Source organism: Hyperolius riggenbachi, chromosome 10 (genome assembly GCF_040937935.1).
Source record: "Hyperolius riggenbachi isolate aHypRig1 chromosome 10, aHypRig1.pri, whole genome shotgun sequence".
NCBI classification, from domain to species: Eukaryota; Metazoa; Chordata; class Amphibia; order Anura; family Hyperoliidae; genus Hyperolius; species Hyperolius riggenbachi.
This window is the reverse complement of record NC_090655.1, coordinates 195,769,449-195,797,321: the sequence shown is the minus strand read 5'-3', so window position 1 is coordinate 195,797,321 and position 27,873 is coordinate 195,769,449. Positions and strand designations below refer to the sequence as shown.

The following is a 27,873-nucleotide window of genomic DNA, read 5'->3' as shown; positions in this document are numbered from 1 at the left end:
GATTTCACAGGTCATTTTGCGACATTTGGTTTCAAGACTACTCCTCACGGTTTAGGGCCCCTAAAATGCCAGGGCAGTATAGGAACCCCACAAATGACCCCATTCTAGAAAGAAGACACCCAAAGGTATTCCGTACGGAGTATGGTGAGTTCATAGAAGATTTTATTTTTTGTCACAAGTTAGCGGAAAATGACACTTTGTGAAAAAAAAACTATTAAAATCAATTTCCGCTAACTTGTGACAAAAAAATAAAAACTTCTATGAACTCACCATACTCCTAACGGAATACCTTGGGGTGTCTTCTTTCTAAAATGGGGTCATTAGTGGGGTTCCTATACTGCCCTGGCATTTTAGGGGCCCTAAACCGTGAGGAGTAGTCTTGAAACAAAAATGACCTGTGAAATCCTAAAGGTACTCATTGGACTTTATGCCCCTTAGTGCAGTTAGGGTGCAAAAAAGTGCCACACATGTGGTATCGCCGTACTCGGGAGAAGTAGTACAATGTGTTTTGAGGTGTATTTTTACACATACCCATGCTGGGTGGGAGAAATACCTCTGTAAATGACAATCTTTTGATTTTTTTACACACAATTGTCCATTTACAGAGGTATTTCTCCCACCCAGCATGGGTATGTGTAAAAATACACCTCAAAACACATTGTACTGCTTCTCCCGAGTATGGCGATACCACATGTGTGGCACTTTTTTGCACCCTAACTGCGCTAAAGGGCCCAAAGTCCAATGAGTACCTTTAGGATTTCACAGGTCATTTTGAGAAATTTCGTTTCAAGACTACTCCTCACGGTTTAGGGCCCCTAAAATGCCAGGGCAGTATAGGAACCCCACAAATGACCCCATTTTAGAAAGAAGACACCCCAAGGTATTCCGTTAGGAGTATGGTAAGTTCATAGAAGTTTTTATTTTTTGTCAAAAGTTAGCGGAAATTGATTTTAATTGTGTTTTTTTACAAAGTGTCATTTTCCGCTAACTTGTGACAAAAAATAAAATCTTCTATGAACTCGCCATACTACTAACGGAATACCTTGGGGTGTCTTCTTTCTAAAATGGGGTCATTTGTGGGGTTCCTATACTGCCCTGGCATTTTAGGGGCCCTAAACCGTGAGGAGTAGTCTTGAAACGAAATTTCTCAAAATGACCTGTGAAATCTTAAAGGTACTCATTGGACTTTGGGCCCTTTAGCGCAGTTAGGGTGCAAAAAAGTGCCACACATGTGGTATCGCCGTACTCAGGAGAAGTAGTATAATGTGTTTTGTGGTGTATTTTTACACATACCCATGCTGAGTGGGAGAAATATCTCTGTAAATGGACAATTGTGTGTAAAAAAAATTAACAAATTGTCATTTACAGAGATATTTCTCCCACCCAGCATGGGTATGTGTAAAAATACACCCCAAAACACATTATACTACTTCTCCTGAGTATGGCAATACCACATGTGTGGCACTTTTTTGCAGCCTAACTGCGCTAAGGGGTCCAAAGTCCAATGAGCACCTTTAGGCTTTACAGGGGTGCTTACAATTTAGCACCCCCCAAAATGTCAGGACAGTAAACACACCCCACAAATGATCCCATTTTGGAAAGTAGACCCTTCAAGGTATTCAGAGAGGGGCATGGTGAGTCCGTGGCAGATTTCATTTTTTTTTGTCGCAAGTTAGAAGAAATGGAAACTTTTTTTTTTTTTCTCACAAAGTGACATTTTCCGCTTACTTGTGACAAAAAATAATATCTTCTATGAACTCACTATGCCTCTCAGTGAATACTTTGGGATGTCTTCTTTCCAAAATGGGGTCATTTGGGGGGTATTTATACTATCCTGGAATTCTAGCCCCTCATGAAACATGACAGGGGGTCAGAAAAGTCAGAGATGCTTGAAAATGGGAAAATTCACTTTTTGCACCATAGTTTGTAAACGCTATAACTTTTACCCAAACCAATAAATATACACTGAATGGTTTTTTTTTTATCAAAAACATGTTTGTCCACATTTTTCGCGCTGCATGTATACAGAAATTTTACTTTATTTGAAAAATGTCAGCACAGAAAGTTAAAAAAATCATTTTTTTGCCAAAATTCATGTCTTTTTTGATGAATATAATAAAAAGTAAAAATCGCAGGAGCAATCAAATAGCCCCAAAAGAAAGCTGTATTAGTGACAAGAAAAGGAGCCAAAATTCATTTAGGTGGTAGGTTGTATGAGCGAGCAATAAACCGTGAAAGCTGCAGTGGTCTGAATGGAAAAAAAGTGGCCGGTCCTTAAGGGGTAGAAAGCCCTAGGTCCTCAAGTGGTTAAAGTGGACCTGAACTCAGAACTCCCCTCTGCACTAAAAGATACACAACAGCATAATAACCTTTAAACAAAAAACATGTACAGTATATTCCTACGTATAAGACTACTTTTTAACCCTTGAAAATCTTCTGAAAAGTTGGGGGTCATCTTATACGTCAGTTGTCATTGATGCCGGGTGATACACCCTATTCTGTTACCGCCTCCCAGATCTCCCTGCAGAGGGAGCACAATCTATTCTTCCATACCGCTCTGATAAAACGGTAGACAAGGAGAGCTGACCAGTCTACTTAACCCATTCAGGTTCCGTCGTTTTCACGTGAGAAATGTTCACCTCCCATTCATTAGCCTATAACTTTATCACTACTTATCACAATGAACTGATCTATATCTTGTTTTTTCCGCCACCAATTAGGCTTTCTTTTGGGGGTTCATTTTGCTAAGAGCCACTTTACTGTAAATGCATTTTAACAGGAAGAATAAGAAAAAAATGGAAAAATGCATTATTTCTCAGTTTTCAGCCATTATAGTTTTAAAATAATACATGCCTCCATAATTAAAACTCACGTATTGTATTTGCCCATATGTCCCGGTTATTACACAGTTAAAATTATGTCCCTATCACAATGTATGGCGACAATATTTTATTTGGAAATAAAGGTGCATTTTTTCCGTTTTGCATCTATCACTATTTACAAGTTTAAAATAATAAAAAAAAAAATATAGAAATATTTAATCTTTACATTGATATTTAAAAAGTTTAGACCCTTAGGTAAATATTTACATTTTTTTTTTTTTATTGTAATTTTTTTTTTTTTATAGTAAACATTTTATTTGGGTAGTTTTGGGAGGGTGGGAGGTAAACAATAGGTTTGTAATGTAAATGTGTGTTGATTTTCATTTTTTTTTATTTTCAGTTGTAGTATTACTTTTTGGCCACAAGATGGCGGCCATGAGTTTGTTTACATGACGTCACTCTAAGCGTAACACGCTTAGAGTGACGCATTGGGGAGGGAACAGCCAGAAAAGGCACAGCTTCCGAGAGAAGGTGTTGCTTTTTCAGCGGGGGAGAGGAATCAGTGATCGGGCACCGTAGCCCGATTCACTGATTGCCTGGCTATTGAACCGCGGGCCGGGAGCACGCGTGCGCACGCGCGATCGGCCGCGGGAGCGCGCATGGTTCCTGGACGTAGTTTCTACGTCCAGGAACCAAAATAGGTTAAGGAGAGTTGACCAATGCAACAAGTCAATTGACTATATACTGTTATTTACTGGGTAACACATACAGTACAGCACCAGTATTTGTTCATATACAGCACCAGTACATGATTTTTTTTTTATTATTTTAATTTGGTGTGCGTAGGAAGAGGGGTAGTCTTATATGGCGAGTATATCCCAAACTCTATATTTTAACTGGAAAAGTTGGGGGGTCGTCTTATACGCCCAGTCGTCTTATACGCCGGAATATACGGTATTTGTTACAGTTGATACAAATCCTAAAATAAATTTGCACAGTTTCTACTTCCTGATTCATGGAGGCAGACATTGTTTACAGCCTGTGCTTTCAAATGGGCTTTATCTGCTTATCTGCCATAGGCAGTCATGTGACACAGGGGGGAGATCAAATTACAACTTGTGAGTAGACACAAATGAGGGGGAATTAACCACTTGCCGACCGCCTTAAGCCGATGGGCGGCAGCAAGGGCTGGGCCCAAACAACCGCAATGCGCCCATCGGCGGTGGCGAGCGTGGTTATGCTGCGATCGCGTCATTCGTGACGCGATCAGCCGCCGGCGACAGGCTTTGCCCCCTCGCACTGTAACCCGCCGGCCGTTCGGAAGCGCCGGTGGGTTACTAGCTGCCCGATCGCCGCTGCCCCATGTTTAATGTATACAAAGCCTATTATACAGGCTGCCTCCTGCCCTGGTGGTCCCAGTGTCTGAAGGACCACCAGGGCAGGCTGCAGCCACCCTAGTCTGCACCCAAGCACACTGATCTCCCCCCCCCCCTGCCCCCTGATCGCCCACAGCACCCCTCAGACCCCCCCCCCCTGCCCACCCCCCAGACCACTGTTTGCACCCAATCACCCCCCTAATCACCCATCAATCACTCCCTGTCACTATCTGTTTACGCTATTTTTTTTTTTATTCCCTAAACTGCCCCCTGGGGACTCCTGATCACCCCCCACCCCTCAGGTTCTCCCCAGACCCCCCCCCCGTGTACTGTATTATTATTTATTTATAAAGCGCCAACATATTCCGTGCCGCTGTATGCATCTATCCCCCCTGATCCTCTGTCAATCACCCATCAATCACCCCCTGTCACTGCCACCCATCAATCAGCCCCTAACCTGCCCCTTGCGGGCAATCTGATCACCCACACTATCAGATCGCCCGCAAACCCGCCATCAGATCACCTCCCAAGTGCATTGTTTACATCTGTTCTCTCCTCTAAACACCCACTAATTACCCATCAATCACCCATCACCCACCCCCTATCACCACCTATCACTGTTACCTATCAGATCAGATCCTAATCTGCCCCTTGCGGGCACCCAATCACCCGTCCACACGCTCAGATTGCCCTCAGACCCCCCCTTATCAATTCGCCAGTGCATTATTTACATCTGTTCTTCCCTGTAATAACCCACTGATCACCCATCAATCACCCCGTCACTGCCACCCATCAATCACCCCCTGTCACTGCCACCCATTATTTACTCACTGTCACTGCCCCTTGCGGGCAATCTGATCACCCACCCACATCATCGCCTGCAGACCTGCTGTCAGATCACCTCCTAAGTGCATTTTTTACATCTGTTCTCTCTAAACACCCACTAATTACCCATCAATCACCCCCTGTCACTGCTACCCATCAGATTAGACCCCTATCTGCCCCTAGGGCACCCAATCACCCGCCCACACCCTCAGAACGCCCTCAGACCCCAGCCCTGATCACCTCGCCAGTGCATTGCTTGCATCTATTCCCCCCTCTAATCACACCTTGAGACACCCATCAATCACCTCTTGTCACCCCCTAGCACACCTACCCATCAGATCAGGCCCTAATTTGCCCCGTGTGGGCTCCTGATCACTCAGCCAAACCCTCAGATCCCCCTCAGACCCCCTTCCGATCAGCGATCACCTCCCCAGTGCATTGATTGCATCTATTTTCCCCTCTAACCACCGCCTAAGACACCCATCAATCACCTCCTGTCACCCCCCTAGCACTCCTATCCATCAGATCAGGCACAATACAACCGGTCATCTAAAAGGCCACCCCGCTTATGACTGGTTCCACAAAATTCGCCCCCTCATAGACCACCTGTCGTCAAAATTTGCAGATGCTTATACCCCTGAACAGTCATTTTGAGACATTTGGTTTCCAGACTACTCACGGTTTTGGGCCCATAAAATGCCAGGGCAGTATAGGAACCCCACAAGTGACCCCTTTTTAGAAAAAAAGACACCCCAAGGTATTCTGGTGTATAACGAGTTCATAGAAGATGTTATTTTTTGTCAAAAGTTAGCGGAAATTGATTTTTATTGTTTTTTTTTTTCACAAAGTGTCATCAACTTGTGACAAAAAAAAAAATCTTCTATGAACTCACCATACACCTAACGGAGTACCTTGGGGTGTCTTCCTAAAATGGGGTCACTTGTGGGGTTCCTATACTGCCCTGGCATTTTAGGGGCCCTAAACCGTGAGGAGTAGTCTAGAAACCAAATGCCTCAAAATGACCTGTTAATAGGACGTTGGGCCCCTTAGCGCACCTAGGCTGCAAAAAAGTGCCACACATGTGGTATCGCCGTACTCAGGAGAAGTAGTATAATGTGTTTTGGGATGTATTTTTACACATACCCATGCTGGGTGGGAGAAATATCTCTGTAAATGGACAATTGTGTGTAAAAAAAAAAAATCAAAACATTGTCATTTACAGAGATATTTCTCCCACCCAGCATGGGTATGTGTAAAAATACACCCCAAAACACATTATACTACTTCTCCTGAGTACGGCAATACCACATGTGTGGCACTTTTTTGCAGCCTAACTGCGCTAAGGGGCCCAAAGTGCAATGAGCACCTTTAGGCTTTACAGGGGTGCTTACAATTTATCACCCCCCAAAATGCAGGGACAGTAAACACACCCCACAAATGACCCCATTTTGGAAAGTAGACACTTCAAGGTATTCAGAGAGGAGCATAGTGAGTCCGTGGTAGATTTCATTTTTTTTTTTTTGTCGCAAGTTAGAAGAAATGGAAACTTTTTTTTTTTTTGGTCACAAAGTGTCATTTTCCGCTAACTTGTGACAAAAAAAAATCTTCGAACTCACCATGCCTCTCAGTGAATACTTTGGGATGTCTTCTTTCCAAAATGGGGTCATTTGGGGGGTATTTATACTATCCTGGAATTTTAGCACCTCATGAAACATGACAGGTGGTCAGAAAAGTCAGAGATGCTTCAAAATGGGAAAATTCACTTTTTGCACCATAGTTTGTAAACGCTATAACTATTACCCAAACCAATAAATATACACTGAATGTTTTTTTTTATCAAAGACATGTAGCAGAATAACTTTCGCGCTCAAATGTATAGGAAATTTTACTTTATTTAAAAAATGTCAGCACAGAAAGTTAGTCATTTTTTTGACAAAATTCATGTCTTTTTTGATGAATATAATAAAAACTAAAACTCGCAGCAGCAATCAAATAGCACCAAAAGAAAGCTGTATTAGTGAGAAGAAAAAGGAGGTAAAATTCATTTAGGTGGTAGGTTGTATGACCGAGCAATAAACCGTGAAAGCTGCAGTGGTCTGAATGGAGAAAAAGGCTCTGGTCCTTAAGGGGTAGAAAGACTGTGGTCCTCAAGTAAAAAAGAGAGAAATCGAGAGCCCAATATGGTGTAGTATGTCAGAGATACGAAGGGAAATGAATAGGTGAGATGGTTATACTCACAAACATGGGTTACCGCTCAGGCAACCACTGTATAGGCAGGTGAGGAGATTAGACCTGTCCTCACTCAGGATTAAGAAGTCGCTCTCTGTAGATCAGAAAAAATGGGGTAGGGTCACCCCTCCACCTGGGGTGGACTCAAGTATACTGGTAGGTGATCAGAGGCGCCAGCAGAATTAAAATAACATAAAATTGTTAAGAATTGCTGGGAGGGAAAGTGGTGGACTTCCCCTCAATAATTAGACACCAAGGTCTGTCATCGAATCAAACGAATACATTTATTCAATAGTGCCCCAAAATCTGCAACGCGTTTCGTGGGAGCAGACCCACTTCTTCAGGCAATAAAATGGGGACAACAAACTTTTGTCCCCGTTTTATTGCCTGAAGAAGTGGGTCTGCTCCCACGAAACGCGTTGCAGATTTTGGGGCACTATTGAATAAATGTATTCGTTTGATTCGATGACAGACCTTGGTGTCTAATTATTGAGGGGAAGTCCACCACTTTCCCTCCCGGCAATTCTTAACAATTTTATGTTAATTTTATTCTGCTGGCGCCTCTGATCACCTACCAGTATATGTGGTCCTCAAGTGGTTAAACTAAACTCTCTAAATACATTCAGGGTGCATTTCTCTAAGTTTTCCTTCTGTCCTGTGTAAGAGCTCAGGTCCACATTAACAAACACCGATCTAATGGCAGATAACAGCAGTGGTTTTGTATTGCTTTCACTCACGGTCACTAGATCTTCCATAGGTTCAGACATCTCCACAAAGTTAACAATAAGATAACCACGGCAAGCTCGCCATAGCAATCGTTCAAACGAGTTCATGCGCCAAGGGTGAATGACTCCAGCCATAAAACTGCAAATCAAGTTGGTAAAACGTAGAGACAATTATAACGTGCTTATTCTAACACTATATAAAAACAAAGACACAGAACAGAAATGTTAGGATGTGAAAGAGTAGGTCTGAATACCTGAGGCAGACAGATCTATGAAGAATTACAGCATTACAAATCAGACAGTGCGCCTTGTCTTTAGAAAAAAATAAAATCAGTAATAACCTCTAGGTTTGTCTCAACAGGTTTGCTTTAAAAGATAATGACCCTGGTTAAAGGTTTAGAAGCACACGATAAAAGTGGCCATATGCAAAATGGGGTTCATTCATTAAGCAGCGCTGCTAAAGCAGTGCAAGCTTAATGAGAGGAGCACGAGTTATGCGAACTACCTCACGCTCCTAAGTAACGGTCGCTCCACTGAACCTGCCCAAAGCCGTGGCTAGTCCAATGGCTTAAATGGACGTGATCCCCGCACTTTAATTGACCCAACAGGCTGCCTGCAGGGTCCATATGTCTGCTGGGCAACACTCCTTGTATGTGTGTAAAGCCCCATAGTAACACACTCAAAGGCTTCTTTTATGCAGCACAATTGTCAATCAACTTTTGTTGTGAAAGAAGTTGAAACAACTAAAAAAAAGTATTTTGCTATTGTTCAAACAGTTGACAAGACTGATAAGAAGTCAATCCAACAGTTGTTTGGGGCTTTGGATTGAATGCTTATCAGCTGCTTGAACAATAGCAAAATACTGTAAGTTGTTTCAACTTGTTTCACAACAAAAAAGTTGTTTGACGATTGTGCTGCATGAAAGATGCTGTTGAGCGTGTATCGTGTGTATGGAGCTTTACACTGTGAAATGGCAATTTAGTCATGAAGTCTCCTACATATCCATCTGTATGGGGCCACTTTAGAAACTGACTGGAGAAGAGTTTCACAACTTGATACTTCCCCCATTTCTAAAGGAAACAGTAAGCAGAAGTGCAAAGTTCCTTTTATGGGAAACTAAGCCAGGCAATTTGTTCCACCATCTGAATAAAGTACACCTAGAGACATTGCCTTGGAGCTGAGCAAAGCCCAAACTTCAAGCTTCTTTATTCTTTTTAATCAGGTTGTTGATCTACAAACACTGAAGTCAGATCCACTTAGGATTATTTACACAGCCCCTGTACAAACATTGTATGAGTCATTATGTTCAAAACACCTCTTCAGTTCAGGGCTACCCACAAGCCATAATGACAAATAAAATAATGCAGACATCTACATATGAAATGGGTGTTGAGAAAAACCTTATATCACTGGCACTGCATGGCTCCTGTGGTAAACAGGCATATTTTTCATTAAAACACTACATTTCACGTAGATCAGATTTCTATACATCGAGTGTGCTATGCAACAGGAAAACACATCTACACGGATGCACTTTATACATATACACACCTGGACACCAGAGGGATGAGAGTATATCGGTGAAGTGTATAGCATTTGTTTATGTTACCTGTTCTGCTGGTGCATTCTCTGCCTTCCAATTACTGCCAGGATCTTATCATGGCTTCCTGAAGCCATGTCACTGTATTCAACCTGGCTTGATCATATGACCATGTGGCAGGACCTGTAAGTGGCAGAAACTATGAGAAGGCCAGAGCAGTAATCAGAGGCCAGGGAACACACCAGCAGGCCGTGTAAGCTAACTGCATGCTCACACACTCTGGTGCTATACTCTGCAGTAGGATAAGGGACAACAGAATGCACTACTAGTGGTAACAAAGGGCAGAATGAAGGTCACTACTAGTGGGCAGAGGAGAACAGTCCAGGGGGCAATGGAAGCACAAGAAGGGGCCATCGGAGGGCAGAACGGGAGACTATGGAGACATTATGTGTAAGCAGTGGAGGGCAGTAAAGACAGTAGTGGTGGAACTAGAAGAGGTCAGTAGGAGACAGTGCAGGTGGCTACTACTGGGGGAATCTAAGGAAATTACAAGGGCGATGGAGGGTACTGCAGGGGGCAGCGGAGGATGCTACATTAATGCGGGATCAAAGATGAAATGAGGTGACTTCACACATTTAGGAAAAGCACATGGACAACGGGAGCCAAATAGTGCAATACGTCACTAAAATTGAAAAGCAAGAACATTTAAATGGTACTTACAAGGGTGGTTTGCATGAAAGAACAACCAACTATATCAAGCAGGTTAAGAATGAAAACTAGTCTCCACTCGGGTGTGCCAAACGTGGTGTATTGGGGCTGGACATTCTCTTGAAAAAGTGCTGGTACTGATTGAGGCCAAAAACCACTAAGAACTAATGACACATTCCCTCCCCCCTCAAAAAAAAAACAACTAAAAACAAAACAAAAAAACACACATAAAGGGAAGGTGCCTTGCACAACAAGGAAGAAGTGGCGCCCAGGAAGGATGAAACTCTATTAAAACCAATAAAATAGAAATAAAAAAAAGGAGGTGGCTTACCTCTCAAACAAAACAGTATCAGGGGTGCTCGAATACCCCTTTTCAAAATCCGAATTGATCCGAGCGCTCTCTCTCATTTTTGCCACTGAAGTTGATTTTCGCTTCTGCTCGGATATCTGAACTAACCATCTGCCCGGATTTCGGATTTCAGATGGGAAATCCGAGTTTGTCGGATAGTGCTATTCGGATTTTAAAAAATATCCGAATTCCTATTCAAGGTTCAGATAGTGGAAAAAGTTTGTATTATCTTGGTAGTTCGGATACCCGAATATTGGATGAGCACCACTGAACAGTATTATAAGAAAGATTAACTTTGCACAGGCAACGCACTTTGTGGGTTTGAGCCTACTTCCTCAGGCCAATTGTAGTGTCGGGTAACAATAACAGCCAAAGCACGGAGTGACTCTCTGCACAATAAATCTTTCTTACAATAAACTTGTAATGTTGTTCATTCGTATTGGCCAATATACCAAAACAGGTGCAAAGAAACTAAATGAATATTGGAGCAATACCCCAGAGAAATAAGTATTTAGCTTTGAAAGGTTAAGTATATATTATTATTATTATTGAACCGTTGTCACCTGTAGCTTGCTCTGTAGTTATACACTGTTGACAGCAATGTACCATCTAGAGTGCATCTCCAAATAGAGACTAAAAGAACACTTAGCTCTGTGACCAATTTCAATAAATTAGTAACAGGTAACTGTGATCATTAGGGAAATAATTACCACAGGAAGTAGTTCAGACAAATTCTATATCTGTGTTTAAAGGGGGCTTGGATGCTTTCTTAACATTGAAGGACATCTGTGGCTATAATTACTAGATAATTCCCAGCTGTTTTTATCCAGGGATTTTATTTGACTGCCATCTGGAGTTAGGAAGGAATTTTATTCTTTTTGTTGGCTAATTAGTCCAAGCCTTGTAAGGATTCTTCACCGTCCTCTGGATCAACTGAGATAAGTGAGAGTGCAGGCTAGTGCTGTACCATATTTTCAGGTTAAACACGATGGATGTATTGTACATCTTTTTTCAACCCAACGATGTCGCTGGTTTTATACTCGAGGAAAGTGATGCTTGGCACCGCACCCCCTCACATTGCACCGCAGCAAAACTGATACATATGATCCTGGGGCAGAATGCGAATACTGGGTCATATGCATAGCGCCGCCCCAACCCCCGCATGCCCTTCATGGCCTGTTGCCACCCCTGGCCCAGTGACATACTCCCCGCTGGACAGGAAATACATAACTGGTATTCCCAGCTTCCCAGTCATATTTGTGTCATTCCGCCATTGCGTACCGCACTGCCAACAAATTTAAAATTTCTCCATCGCACATTGACTTCAATGCATGCATGTAAATATGTGTAATGGGGAGCTTTAAAAAAATATTAAAACAAGTCAGTGCTGGGAATTCTGTGTTGCTTATGCTGCTATGTTATAGTTACGTCTTTTATTAGAATAGGCATTTTGTCACTTTCAGACAGCCATTTGTAATCAGTAATTCTAAAACGTAACAGCTATGCCTTCCATCTGCATCTATGAACTCACTTAACTCGGAGGTCCTGCCTTGAGGGTCCTGCAGCATCAATGAGCGGATCAGTGTCAGACCTCTCCCTCCACGGTTCAGACTCTGGCTGCAATGACAAAAACATATGAATAGTTTACATTATAGTCATTGGGATGAATACATCTGGAAAGTGGTTTGCCTTCAGGGGAATCTCTTAATCTTTTGCTTTATTTTACTCCTGCACTTAGCTTTTGTAGCCAGTTTTCCCTGTAAAGGGAAACACAGAATACATCCAGTTGTAATCATTAAAGGATACCAAAAGTGACGTGTGACATGATGAGATAAACATAGGAATGTACAGTGGCAAGCACACTTATAGCCATGCTGTGTTAATTTTTTTCTTTCTATGCCTGAAAGAGTTAAATATGAGGTATGTAAGTGTCTGACTCAGTCCTGACTCAGACAGGAACTGACTACAATGTGACCCTCACTGATAATAAATTCCAACTATAAAAACACTTGATACAATGGCTTCTGAGAGCAGGAAAGAAATAAAAAGGGTCAATAGTTCATAGATTTTAGCTCTGGCATACTTCAGTGAATGGGTCATTGAGCAAAAACAATAAAACAGTTAAAACTTAAAAAAGTAGATTTAAACATAAAATAAAACAGTGGAATATGTTAAGTAGTCATTTTTAGGTGACGATGGATAGATGCAATCATTTATTTAATTAGTTTATTTTGGCTTCGGGTGTCCTTTAACCACTTCCCTACCACGCTATTTTGTGCTGATCGGTGCTGCGTGGGCTCTCCAGCCCGCAGCACCGATCAGCTAGCAGCCAGGCCGATCAGACTTCCCCCCCCCCTTTTTTCCCCACTAGGGGGATGTCCTGCTGGGGGGGTCTGATCGCCGCCGGCTGCTTGCGCTTGTGGGGGGGGGGGGGGGGGGGCTCTTCAAAGCCCCCCTCCGCAGCGCTTCCTGGCCTCCTTCCCCTTCCCTCCCTCTCCCTCCCCCTGTGAGCGGCGCAGGACGGATTTCCGTCCTGCGCCTGATGGGATAGGCTTTAGCCTATCAGATGCCGGTGATCTAAAGATCTCCTCTACGGCGCTGCTGCGCAGCAGCGCCGTATACATGTAAACACCGGGGAAGGTCTTCCCCGTGTGTTTACATTTACCCTGCGAGCCGCCGATCGGCTCGCAGGGTGTTCACGGAGACACCCTCCGTGAGCTGACATGGAACGGCCGGTTTCCATGGAATACACTTCAGGATTCAGGGGCGTGTATATACGCTCCGAGAATCTGGAAGTGGTTAAAATAGACGGAAAAAGAGGATTTTAATGAAGTTTTAATGTGACCCACAAGCCACTTGTTTCTCCTTTGTGCCGGCATAGCCGCTCTCTGAACAGTCAATGTCCTGGATGGCAAAACAGAGTCCTGGGACCCACTGGCAGTGCCAGCATTATTTTAAAGGGAACCTGAGACGGGTGGGGAGTTATACGTACCTGGGGAGAAATCAGACTGGAGAGGGCTGGAGGAAGCCCGAGGTATGTGCAATTTTTTATACCTTTCTCTCTCAGGTACACTTTAAGCGCTTTGTGATTTTAAAAGCTCCTGCTAATGTAATGCTACGTGTGTGATCCCACTTGAGCGATGCAATTTTTAGAAAATCACCCACAGTGTTACATTAGCAAATGCTTTACAAATCCTAAGTGCTTAGAAAAGCGCTGCTAGTGGATCCCAGAGGCCCGTTCACACTTGTAAAACACAAAGTGCCTAGCGATTGCAATTTTGCGTTTCCTTTTTTTGGCGAATGAGAACCACACCGTAATCCCCGGGAAACTGCTGCAAGCAGCGTGTTTGCGATCGGCGATAATCACAAACCTGCCACAACCATTGCAGTGAGATTAATCACTTAATCATTTTTGGGTTCATAGCTTTTTTGATATTTCAATTGTCTGTATGCTTTTGTGGAACAAAGGATTTCTCTCAGTTAAGGTTGTGGCTATAAATTCCTTTGTGCTTATGTACACATGTGGATTGTGACCACACAACTTAGCATTATTAAACTGACAAGAGACTGTGAAACCACAGATGCACACTTCCAAACATAGGATTGTAGGACAAGTCTCCTTCCCTGTGCAACATCAAAGGACAACTGAAGTGAGAACAATATGGAGGCTGCCATTATTATTTCCTTTCAAACAATACCAGTTGCCTGAAAGCCCTGCTGATGTATTTGACTGCAGTATTGTTTGAACAACACCAGACACAAGTCTTGTCAGAATTTGAATACCGTATTTTTCAGACTATAAAATAATTCTGCGCTGATGCTGGTTTATGCAAATGTATGCACTCCCTTTGCTCATGAAATCAAATAATTTGATATGTTGTTAAAATTTGGTTTGATGACTACAAATTAAAGGGTACCTGAGACGGATGAAAATAAAAGTTTTATACATACCTGGGGCTTCCTCCAGCCCCCCTCAGGCTAATCAGTCCCTCGCTGTCCTCCGCCACCTGGATCTTCTGCTATGAGTCCTGGTAATTCAGCCAGTCAGCGCTGTCCGGCTGCATGCCGCTCCCACAGCCAGGAGCATTCTGCACCTGTGCAATAGTGCTGTGCAGGTGTAGTACGCTCCCGGCGGCGGAGTGTGTGCATATGCAATACACCCGACTGGCTCAGGTACAGGTATGTATAAAACTTTAATTTCATCTGTCTGCAACAAAGAGGACAGCGGAGCTGCGGCGAGGGACAAATACGCTGCCAGGGGCTGGAGGAAACCCCAGGTAAGTAGATCTTGTTTTTTTTCTCCTTAGATTTGTCCTTTAACCTCTTCAGGACCACAGGCATTACCCCCCCCCCCCCCCCCCTCGACCAGGCCATTTTTTCTAAAAGTCCAAGCTGCAGGGCCACACAACATAGCACATAAGTGATCCCCCCCCCCCCTTTTCTCCCCACTAACAGAGCTCTCTGTTGGGGGGGGATTGATTCTCCCTCTTTGATTATTTATTTTTAAATAAATCTGCTCATCTTACATGGTCTTGTCAGCTCCAGTTCATGCACAGGAGCAAGCGGTCAGGACACAATCAGCAACCGTCTTAACTGATGAAGACTCACCCACTGCCAGGCCCGTTTTGTGCCCTGAGTCCAACAACAAATAATGCAGGGGGAGCCACAGGGAATATTCTGCATCGCAGAATGAGTGTAGGAAAAAAATGACCTCCTTCACTCTAAACTACGATTTAAGTTTTTGGGTACCAGGACTGCAACACTGCTCTGCCCTCTGAGTATGTTGCAACTCCAGTGGTCTCCTTCATTAACCATTCTCAGTACGAGAGGATGACAAATGACAGAACTCCAAAGCACTAATGGCGGTCTCTATACCAAACTGTTCCCACCTAAAAAAAAATAAAAAAAAAATCACTGCTTCCATAGCCAAGAAGAGCAAAGCCCCAGTCTGTCCTGTCCAGAGCAGGATATGTCAGTACTGAGGGAGAAATTGATGTCACTTTATTTTCATAGTGGAGGTAGTTTTGCTTCCTGGTTTGGGGAAGAGCCTCATCTTAAATTACTTTCCTGAAGGATAGCTAGGAAAGTGCTCAGTTTAATCATATTGATGGGAGCACTCATAGTTATGGCATTTTTAAGCGAAATAGCTTACCATTTTTCCCATGAATCTCTGACTTTCTCGCAATATATTAGCATACTCCTGTAGCTCACGCCGACGTTCTCGCAACTTCTGTCTGTTCCCAGACACCTCCTTCAGCTCTCTCGCTAACTGCTCTGAATCTTCTTGTATCCTCAAAGCATCTTTTGGTGTTGGAGCTGGTAGAGATCCTTCTGGAACCTGCATCTTCAACCCAGCCTTGCGTAGTTCCTGCTCCAAGTAACCTGAGAAAAATAAAACGGTCACCAAACATAATGGGTAGGATGGAGGCGCCCAATATGTGTATATTATATTTAGATCAATTGATTAGAGGCACCTACACTATCTCCCCTATGCTAGCAAGGCATTTTGTATTGACCTGAGGAAGCGGGCCATGACCCGTGAAACGCGTTGTCAGATGTGTGAGTATATATCTATATAAGTTTATCCTCCCTATACCTGACGATACTGCACCATCGGGCTCCCGGTCTCTCCCTACTTCTCACCTAGTATTCTTGGCCCCTACAAGAATCACCAAAGGAAAAAAAAAAAGCTAAAACATAATGATTAACTGACGATTCCTTTATGGAGTGCACAGGTGGGCTCCTTGTATGTGCACCACCGCACCATCTTCCAGGTCAATGATGCATCTCACAGCAGGGCCGGGCCGAGGCAGAGGCTCCAGCCTCTGGGCGCAATGGTATAAGGGCGCATTCCTCTTGCTCTCCCTGCCTGACCGCTTTTCTTCCTCCACGAACAACCCTCTTTGAGTCCGCATTGCTCTGTATAGCTCTGGCGAATCCAACTGATTAATGTGAGACGAGTGCCGCCTATGATCCTGCGCCCGCCCTCCCTGTGATAAGCTGCACTGTGAAGCGGCTGTGATGTCATTTGTTGCTATGCAACAGCAGGACGTCAGGTTCTGCCTTTACGGAAGTAGCACCGGCTTCCTCTGTTACATTGATTCTACATACAATTATAGCCTTGTAGCGCGCTCAGTCCGGTGTTTGCTGCTGTATCCTTTCAAGTGTGCAGCGCTTTATCTCTCTTCAGAGCAATAATGCTAATTACTGGTCAGCATGGAGAGAACAGGAAGGAGTACAACTGGGGTCAATAGTAGGTCATGGCAAGAATTCTCCGGGCAGCACAGCGAGTGGGGGACAGGACACACGTGCCATGTAGTGAGCTACAGCCTACTTGCTCTTATTCTTCAGTCTCTCACTCTAAACAGTGAGAAGTGTGGTAGGATCTGTAGTTTTTGGGGGCATATACTGTTTATTATAAGCAATACTAGTATTGCAGATTCCCACACTTACAGCACTGGGTCCTAAGTTCAAAAGCTATTAGGAGGCCCCTGGAGAGCAGCGCTTGATACAGTGCAAATTTTTGCCCTCTTTGCAGCACAATTTTCAAGAACTTTACCTGTGACTGTACAGCACTTGTGTTTTATGGGGGTTTTTAATGTGCTTTGAAAAAAAGTTTTAGCTACTGTGTATGCCTTGACTTCTTTTTCTGACTCCAAGCGTTCTAGTCTCTCAAAATTTTAAAACATATTGGAAGGCTGTCAAGTACTGATAGCACAGCTCACAATCGTAGTCAGTGTTGTAGTATCATTAAAGTGTAAGCTCCTGTGGTGCAGAGGCTGATGGGAATGGATCAGTGATCTCTGTACAGCACTGTGGAATATGTCAGAGCTATAGAAATGTATAATAATAATAGTGCGTGACTGAGGTGAGGATATTATAGTGTAAGCTCCTCTGGTGCAGAGACTGATGGGAGTGGATCAGTGATCTCTGTACAGCGCTGTGGAATATGCCAGAGCTGTATAAATGTATAATACTTATAGTGTGTGGCTGTGGTGAAGATATCAGGGTGTAAGCTCTTGTGGTGCAGAGACTGATGGGAGTGGATCAGTGAACTCTGTACAGGGCTGTGGAATATGTCAGAGCTATAGCACTATATAAATAGACTGTGCTACCTATACAGGGCTGCAAAAAGCAGATCTGCTGCCTATAATGGACTAGCATGATTTAAAGGGGGAGGGGGGGGGGCGCACTTTGGAATGTCTGCCTCTGGTGGTGGGGAACCTTGTCCCGGCCCTGTCTCACAGCTACTAAATTAGGAAAATACACACAGTTTCATTAGACATCACAATGTGGTCCAAAGAAATCCCCCTCCCCCCCCCCCCCCTTGCAAGCTCCCATCTGACTGTCCTGTCAAAGGATTAAAAAGCCCTATTTAGGCCTTTGTGAATTACAATGGCTTCCGGTCTTCCTCGTTCAAAATCACAAGAGGCACTCGGCAGGGATGCCCTCTATCCCCTATACTATTTGCCCTTGCTATAGAGCCCTTGGCCATCCATATCAGAAATTCAAATGAAATCTGTGGGATTCCAATTGGAAAACAGGAATTTAAGGTCAATCTATTCGCGGATGACCTAGTTCTCTGCGTCACTCGCCCTACGAATTCCCTCCTTGCTCTTAATAAGCTCCTGTCATCCTTTGGTGCGCTCTCTGGTCTGCGTGTAAATCCTAATAAAACCAAAGCATTAAATATTTCACTTCCACATAGACTTATGCAAGCTCTCGAAGACGCCTTTGAGTTTCAGTGGGAACAGCATAAACTTCCGTATCTAGGTTTCCTGGCTAGGCAGAATCACGGCAATTAAAATGACATTTCTCCCAAAACTACTCTATGCCTTCTGCTTGCTGCCTATTCCTCTACCGCCCTCTTTTCTCAATAACATACAAAGCAAACTTAACCTTTTCATTTGGGGTTCCAAAAAGCCACGGTTTCGCAGCCTTTACTTACTCCGGCTAAGATCTGACGGAGGCTTAGGTGTACCTAATTTGAAATATTATTATAAGGCAGCACAAATCTACCCCTTAACCCTTTGGCATCTCGATACCAACAGACCCTCATGGGTTGATATTGAAGAAACCTTCATTCACCCAATTAAACCCTCCAATCTCCTCTGGATCACCCCCGCTGATAGGCGTTCAATAGTTAATCCTATAATTAAACATTCCCTCACAATTTGGGATAGCTGTAAATACTCCGGGAAACTTTTATCCCCCCATAGGCCTTTGGCTTCATTTATGGGCAACCCCTCTTTCCCTGCGGCCTTGGAATCCCCAACTAGCTTCCGCTGGTGGGTTAACTCTCATCTTACTAAGGTCTACGATTTGTCTACTGATTCCGGAATGAAGACCTTAGCTCTCCTACGTGAACATAAACGGCTTCCCCCCAACAAAACCTTCCGCTACGTACAGATTTCTCACTTCGTTACAGCCCACCTTTCCTATACAGATTCCCCACTAACTAGGACGCCATTCGAACATATTTGTGCCTCAGATCCATTTTCCCCAGGCATCATCTCAACAATATATAAAGGTCTGTCTCATGAGCAATCTAAACACAAACCAAAGTATATCACAGACTGGGAGAAAGATCTGAATGTCTTAATAGACCCTGAAGACCTTTCAGAAATCTGGTCTAACATCCCCAAAATCTCCATCAATGCCGACTTAGTCGAAATAAACTACAAACTGCTTTTTAGATGGTATATGGTCCCCTCCCGACTGGCCAAATTCAAAAATGACTCTTCCCCTAACTGTTTTAGGGGTTGTAGCTCTCCTGGCACTCACGAACATGTGTGGTGGAAATGCACTAAAGTCCGCCGACTCTGGCTGAGAGTGTGTACCTGGGCATCTTCTCTACTTAATCAGCCCATTCCTAAAAATCCTATCCATACTTTATTAGGCCTTCCTTATCCTAACCTTACTAAACCACAAAACAAGTTAGTCAATTTTATCTTTTCTGCTACTAAACTGACGATAGCGGCTGCATGGAATTCTAAAACTATTTCCTTTGACCTAGTTAAAACCAGGTTGAGTCGCATCCTTTTCTTTGAAAAGCTGCGCGCCAGGCTTGAGGACAATATGGCCAAATTTAATAAAATCTGGTCTCCTTTCATAGTTTACCTCTTGGGCACCGATGGTAGTGCTATAATTGGCAACCTCTGATCTCTCTTTATATTCCGAGTCATGCCTTACTGCCTCAGCTGGTCCTGACACTGTTGGCTCTCCTCGCCCCATACTTTTACTTCATCCTTATGTCTGTATCTCTTTCTTTACTCTCTTCTCTTTACTTCCCCTTCCTGTCTTTATACTCCTTGCCTCCGAAGCTCCTTTCAATTTTATATACCTTACCTCTATAAGCACTTAAGGCGGATTAGATCCGCTGCCCATTCCTGCCTCCGCTGGGAGTCAGGTTCTACTAGCTACTTATTGTAACCTAACAGAATAGGCCTTCGCCCAGCCAAAATATTGGTCCATTGAATGGGTGAGAGGTATTTTGTTTAATCTATGCGAACATTAGCCACTCCTTTTCAGAAATAACACTAAATTGGTTGTGCTCTATCCTTAGTTATTCATCTCATCTAGTGTTACAGTGTATAATGTTTCCATAACATAAACTTCCTCTAGGCATTTTGTTCTCTCAATGTTTGTTAACTATTGTCTAATTCCATATTTGGCAATAATTTGTTCTTGGTTACTACCATTCCTGACTGTTACTGATTGATTGTTTAGTTTCTGTATACATCTTGTCTTATAAAATCTAATAAAAACTATTGAAACAAAAAAGCCCTATTTAAAGGACAGTGGTAAGTCCTCAAACGTTACCTAACACACTAACAAACTGTTGATCATCAGTCAAAAGCAAGGCAGCCAATCATTAAGAATGATGCAAATTCTATATTTTACAACTCCAGTTCTCAAGGGCCCGAAGTCCCCAAACATTTTTTGGCACAGCTGAATTGATTGATGGGACTGAATCAGGAAAGGTGTGGTTCATCAACACATTTCTCTATTTCATAGTCCAATCGTAAATACTGACATCGATATGGCTTTTGAGGACCGGAGTTGGACATCTCTAGCTATGAAGAACTCAATACTCACCAAAGGTTGTCTCCATGTCATCACACCGCCTGATCTCAGAGACAAAGCGACGCTGAAAGGCATTAACATTCTGGTTGAGCTACAACAAAAAGAAAAAGAAAAGAGAGATAGTATATTAATAAATGTCTTTTTTTCAGCTAACCATCAAATGTATAAAATGTAGATACAATTTATAATAAAAAAAAAGGCACTACAGACTCCATTATAAGTCTCCGCTATCATCCAGTAGCATAACTAAAACTCCTTGGCTCTTACAGAATTTGTATAGGAAATCTCCCTCCATCAAAATGTAATTTTCCTCTAGCCTGGCTATGGGTGGAGGGTTATTGGACATGGACTGACTGATCTCCATACAGAGATGTGCAACAGGGTGTTTTCACAGGTTCCCATTCTGCAACAAGGTGTATTCACAGATCCCATCTGACCCTGCATTGCACTCGCTGGGTCAAAACCAGTGCAAGTAGAATTGGTGCCAAACAGGTGCACAAGTGGAGCAGTAGCCCAGAACAAACAATTACAATCCTCCATCGGCATATCTCCTCCAAGTTTGCTGTAGTTCTGTTTCAGTTCTTTTTATGCTGGGACAGATTTATCAAAACCAGGGCAAGAAAAACATTATAGAATGTAAAAAAGGAACTTTGCTACTGCTGTGCCCCCACCAATGCTGTAAGTAAATGTTGGATCCTGTCTGGGAGATGCTGAGAGCAGCCTCCTAATCACTCTATAGCTTGCCTGTTACAGCTGCAGGATCTGTAGAGCCTCACTGCCCAATGCGGTGCTAAGCTGTGCATGCTCATTACACTTCAGCAAGGAATCCATCTATCTCTGCCCAACATGTTTTTATTACACAATCCCCAACTGTTATCTCTACCGTATGTGCCCTACCATCCTATCCTATATAATAAACCCTAAGTGTCCCTGCGTCATCCTGTCCCCGTGTCCGTGTGTTGCACTACTAAGGATGTGCAGGACGGACAGCCGTTGGGACAGGACGACGGGGCCAGGGAGCCGGGCGGACGGGTGAGCACACTGACATGCAGCGGTTTGAAGAGACCTAGAGCCCGTTTTTAAATGGGCTTAGGTCTATTAGTCCCTAATAACAGAACAATCACCCAGTTACCTACTAACTTCGACTATCTAAAACTGGGCTATCCATAATACACACCAATGTGCTAGTTTAACATTTAGGGCTAGCTCACACCAGTTCAGTTGCGTTACAGAATAATTCTGCATGTTAACTCACTGCCCATACAATTCTACACAGCAGTGTGTTGTAACTGATCGCATTATTCTAACTCGCTGCATGCAGGCTTTGCATTAAAGAGGAACTTCAGCCTAAACATACTGTCATTAAGTTACATTAGTTATGTTAATTAAAATAGATAGGTAATATAATCGCTTACCCACCGTTTTAGAAGAACAGGCAAAGGTTTGTGATTTCATGGGGGCAGCCATCTTTTTGGTTGAAAGGAGGTGACAGGGAGCATGAGACAGTTCCAACTGTCCTGTGTGCTGATCACCCCTCCCAGTTGCTAGGCAACGTGAACACCATAGGAAATCCCATCATGCTTTGCACAGCATCAGGGAAAAAAAGCCCGGGCAGTTTTCTTTGATGGGTGGAGCTTAGCCAAAAATGCAGCTAAAAATGATGCTTTGGTAAGAAAAACAAAGTTCTGATGCTGTGAAACTGTTAAAGAAACATTAAGCCTTTTCAGTTCTGCTGAGTAGATTTTTAGTCCGGAGGTTCACTTTAAATTCTATGTCCTGTCTCCATTGCAGTTCATACTTTGTGCATTAAACACCACAAGACTGTGAATCCAGCCAAACTCTTAATTCAGTGGATGAAACTCCATGTTTAACAATAATTCATTTATGGTAATCATCTTCAGACCAGGACATCTATTGTACTGATACACAGATCACTCCATACAACACATATACTCACATCTCTGAATTCCACCAGCCCCAGCTCTCCCAGCTCACTGACACACTGATATTCACAGCCGGACTGCAGAAACAGCTGTGCCAGGCACATCTCCTCCCCTCGGAAGAGGGAGCCCATCTTGATGTCTGTAGGAGAACTTGAAAATACAAGATTGAGAAGATACATTTTTGTTACAAAAATCTGATGAATTGTGTAAGGCAGGGAACACACTTGACTGCTTTCGTACGTGTTTTCTGCACAGAAAAACTGAGAACTTAATATGTTTTTCGCGCGCAGAAAAATAAACTGACATGATTCTGCACATCCTGTCAATTTTCTCTATCAATTGCATCAGCTGCTGTGAAGAAACGTGCGCATTTTCCTGCATAGAAACACACTTTATGTGCAGAAGAAGTACGCAGAAAACTGAAAGAGAAGTGTTTTTCCTGCCTTAAAGAAAACCTGTACTGAAAATAAAATTCAAAATAAGCATACACAAGTCATACTTACCTTCCATGTAGTCTACTCCTCAGTGTCTTTCTCCTGTCCTGCGTCCTATTTGTTCACTATGATCAAGGGAATTTTCCGTCCTCCATTTTGAAAATAGCCATTACCCATAACAGCTTTCTGTTCAGCACACAGTTAAACTGTAACATCGCCCACTTGAGCCATAGGGAAACATGGACATTACCTGGTACATCCGTTTTCCTCTCAGCTATAACTGACAGCAACTGATATATTTCAGATCTGACAAAATATTGTCAGAACTGGAAGGGATTATTGCCAGAAGAAAATGGTGAGCTTCTGAAAGGAACTGATGGCAAGGTAACTATGTAATGTTCATTTGAAGTTACCTCATGTGTTTTTTTTAAATATTTTTACTCAGTACAGGTTCTCTTTAAGTTAACCATACACTGTACAATTTTTTCAATATCAACCGTTTAAACTTCGAGCATGCAAAACCCCACTGCAATACCATTTTTTGTCTAATTGGTCAGAACATCATTTAAAGTGAACCCAAGGTGAAAATAAATGGATGAGATAAGCAATTATATTTATCCTCCTACTCCTAAAAATGACTATTTTTAAATATCCCATGGTTTTCTTCTATATTTAAACATTCACAAAGTAGGTTTAATGTTGTACTGTCTCTAATCAGTAGCAGTCTATTAAGTGTCCCAGAGTGAAAATACATGAACTATTGACCTTGTCCTACCTCTACCCGTCCTCAGAAGTTGTATTCTGACCCAAAAACTTTTTTGGCTGTAATTCGCTTATCAGTGATGTTTACTATATTCCTGACAAGCTACTAACAAGACAGAAGTTGTCACTTACATGCCTAGAAATTAACACTTTCAGGCAGCAAAGTAAAATAAGTAAAACAGCCTGGTTATTAATATGTTTGGCACTGTACATACACAAGTGTATCTCATGTCACATATCGCCACGGGTACTCTTTAAAGGGAATCTGAAGTAAAAATAATCTTATGATATAATGAATTGTATGTGTAGTACAGCTAAGAAATAGAACATTAGCGGCACAGATACAAGTCTAATATTGCTTCCAGTACAGGAAGAGTTATGCTGGGTACACACGGTAAGATTTTCAGTGCGATTTTGCGACCCGATCGTTTTTCCTGCATGATTCCGCACTCAATTCTCTTATCTTCATTCGTTTTTCTTATATTTTTCCATTCACCGCTATGAAAAATCGAGCACAGAAACTATCAGGAGCAATATCGGACATGACAGATTTTAACTATCGGATCCATCTATTGCACGGAAAATCGTACCGTGTGTATTCGGTATTAAGAAACTCCAGTTATCTATGCAGAAGAGCTTATCTGAGCTCCACAACTTTCAAAGTGGCAAGTGGCAGAGAGCTCTGTCCTCTGAAGCTTATCTCCAGTGTCTGTCACTGTATTTTGTTTTTACTGCAGAGGAAAGTTCAAAAGTTTGTTATCCTGCTCTGTGAAATCATTTAGAATGCTGAGTGTAGTGTGTAAATTGCAAATATTAGAGAATGATGCAAGGTTATAAAAAAAAAAAAAAAAAAAAAAAAAACAACTATATGACTGAAAATAAATTTTCTTTGCTTCTATTGTTTTATGAATTATCCGTACGACACATACAATTCATTATATCAATTTTGTATGGATACCCGAGTGGAGTCCGGTTTGTGCATCTCCACCTGCCTTAAGTGATTGGTTGGCCGTCTGCAACCATCCTTTGAGAGTACAACCAGTTAAATGTTCGCAGTTGACCACTGTTGTGACATAGTGCACGGCTATGTGTAAAAATACACCCCAAAACACATTATACTACTTCTCCTGAGTACGGCGATACCACATGTGACACTTTTTTGCAGCCTAGGTGTACTAAGGGGCCCAAAGTCCTATGAGTACCTTTAGGATTTCACAGGTCATTTTGAGGCATTTGATCTCCAGACTACTCCTCACGGTTTAGGGCCCCTAAAATGCCAGGGCAGTATAGGAACCCCACAAGTGACCCCATTTTAGAAAGATGACACCCCAAGGTATTCCGGTAGGAGTACGGTGAGTTCATAGAAGATTTTATTTTGTCACAAGTTAGCAAAAATTGATTTTTATTGTTTTTTTTTTTTCACAAAGTGTCATTTTCCACTAACTTGTGACAAAAACTAAATTCTATGAACTCATCATACACCTAACAAAATACCTTGGGGTAAGCCAGAAGTGGACACGGACAGGCATTGTATAGTGCAATTGGGGGGGGGGGGGGGGGGTTTAGCAGCGTCTGGGGTTTCATCATGTTCCTCACTCATCCCGTTATCGCTCGCCATTACTGCCACACAACTGATTGAGCAAGTTGGCCCTACATCTTGCAGCATGTCTGACCGATCCATGTTACCAATTTTGGCCCTAAATTGGTCACATAGTCGATTGGGCATGCACTTGCCTGATGTATGGCCACCTTATTAATTACTAGGCAGTGGTTTATTTTATAATCTGATCTGCTGTTCTGCATTAGCCCCAACAAATAACAGCGCAGTACGTAAAGAGGAAGAAGTATTCCAGCATTCAGGGGATAATGCAGTGCAGGACTGGGCAAGCCTGTATCAAAAACCTGGACTGTGTGTGATGCGTAGTTCCTGCAGGAAGCATGCTCAAGCCAGATAAACATAGGCATATGCAAAGAGGGGAGGCAAGGCTGGCACTGCATCTCAGGTTTATTGACATCAAAATGCGTAGTTCCTGCAGGAAGCGTGCTCACGCCGGATTTTTGATGTCAATAAACCTGAGACACAGTACCAGCCTTTACCTCCTCTCCTTGCTTTCCAACAAATAACAGGTCCAGTCAAACTGGAATCTGCATATTCTTCAATTTATTTGCTCATCAGTGCTAGGAACTTTATGGACCCATTCATAACACACAACATTGTGTCACACACTGCTTAAAGTGTACCAGAGATGGTACACTAGCGCATATAGTCTAGCAATAGAGTACATTTGAAATCGGCGCCGGTAGATTTGGGCACAGGATACAGCAGTATACGGTCCGGGCACAAGTCCAGGCCGTTTTAATTACTATTCCCTCTCCAGGCCGCCATGGATAGTGGGGGAATGAAATAATTCGGCTTCCAGCGATTGCTGGAGGCCGAATTATTGTGTTTTTTTAAGCAACCTCGGATCCGTCTGCTGACGGAGCCGACGTTACTCACTGAGCGCTGCAATAGGAGTGATTCCTATTATAGTCTATGGAGGCGCCGGCTGCGCCCAAATCTAGCAGCGCTGAAAAGCACTGCTCCGTCTAGCAATACCCTGGTTTAAAGCTCCATCTACACAGTACAATTTTCCGTCAGATCGACGGAACTATTAGATAATTTCCTACCGGTCTGATCGGATTCTGAACGCTTTTGGGTACTTATCAATGCAAAATTAATTGGAAACAATTTGGACATCTACACACAATGCAATGGAAAATTGTATCGTATAGAAGGGGCTTTAAAGTCCCTAAAAATCTGTTTGGCACACAAAGCAAGCAAGTCTACCCCCTGTGCAGACACCTGTTTATATCCATATACAGTACAACTTCAAGATAGTCAGCCTAGCAGCATCTGCACACAGTAGCCCAACATGATTTCCAATTCACAAGAATGATAATAACCTGGGGCATAGCTAGACATAACCATACAAGTCTGTACAAGTAATAACATTGTAAGAGGACTGCTGCTTTATAACGATAGTACCATCGATAGACTAATAATATACTATAACAAATCAGCAAATTAGATGAAAAGGTAATTCGTCTACAGGAATAGAAAGAAATAATTTAAATAAGCAGAAAATGTAAATTACCTACTACAGAGAGAGAGGCTGCAAGTATCCCCCACACCAGGAGTTTGTTCCTCAAGTTGCTTTCTCTGTGGCCACTTCCTGCTGTGGGAGTGATGGGGGAGGGCAGGAGTCAGCACAAGCTAATCACAGGCTTGTGGAAGGCCTATGGAAAGCGGGGGGAGGGGTAGAGCAGCACACATCACAAAGATAGACACACAGCTTGGCTCCCAATGAGGAAACGTGCTGAACTGGCTGGGAAATGTTACTGAATGGTCACATGAGCTTGATTCATAGCCGGGAGGAGGATCCGTATTCTGCGAAGATTGGGGGTTTTTTTTCGGTGTCTTTCCCATGCAGTAGAAACCACAGCAGAGAGCCCTTCACAAAGAAGAATGCAGGTTGTTTCACTCGTCAAGGCTTTGTTCACATGATCTAAAATCGAAATCGATGGCAGCGATTTTTGATTTTGTGGGCGATTATTTTTTCTCTTTTCCCGTCGCTTGGGTGCGCGCTGCGTTTTTTTACAGCGCTTTTCTAAAGTGCTTTTGCAAGCACTCAAGTCAGGAAGTGAACTTTTTGACTCGGAAAAGAATAAATACAATATATTTATTCTTAAAAGCGCAAACCCGATCACCGGATAAAGCGGATTATGAGCGTTTTGCGCTTTTCCTATACCTTCCATTGTAGCAAAATCGCCCTGACAATGGTACATGCAGCGCTTTGCTGAGCGGAAAGCGGACGCAACGTGCCGATATGAACTATCCCATAAGGATTCATTGCACTAATGATTTTAGGGCATTTTTTTAAATCGCCGGCTCTTAGAAAAAAACACACAACACCCAGGGTGTGAACAAGCCCATAGGACCCTTTCCCACTAGCTAACGCGTGCATCAACCCGATTTAGTGCACGTGTTAAGACACACAGCATGACATCGGTACATTACATTTCAGTGCGAATTAG

The 27,873-nt window shown here is 42.9% G+C and overlaps 1 protein-coding gene across 1 annotated transcript in view; it reads right to left on the bottom strand.

Annotated features, from left to right (window-relative positions):
- Positions 1–27,033, bottom strand: part of TCIRG1 (T cell immune regulator 1, ATPase H+ transporting V0 subunit a3) — a 71,462-nt gene extending 44,429 nt beyond the window's left edge. The window contains exons 1-6 of the mRNA XM_068255549.1: positions 26,934–27,033; positions 22,618–22,753; positions 20,673–20,751; positions 15,727–15,956; positions 12,106–12,191; positions 7,990–8,116 (exon numbers count right to left, since the gene is read on the bottom strand). Of these exons, the coding sequence (XP_068111650.1) occupies positions 7,990–8,116; positions 12,106–12,191; positions 15,727–15,956; positions 20,673–20,751; positions 22,618–22,734 (639 nt within the window). The 5' untranslated portion in view covers positions 22,735–22,753; positions 26,934–27,033. The remainder of the gene's footprint in view (positions 1–7,989; positions 8,117–12,105; positions 12,192–15,726; positions 15,957–20,672; positions 20,752–22,617; positions 22,754–26,933) is intronic.
- Between the last annotated feature and the right edge of the window lie 840 nt (positions 27,034–27,873).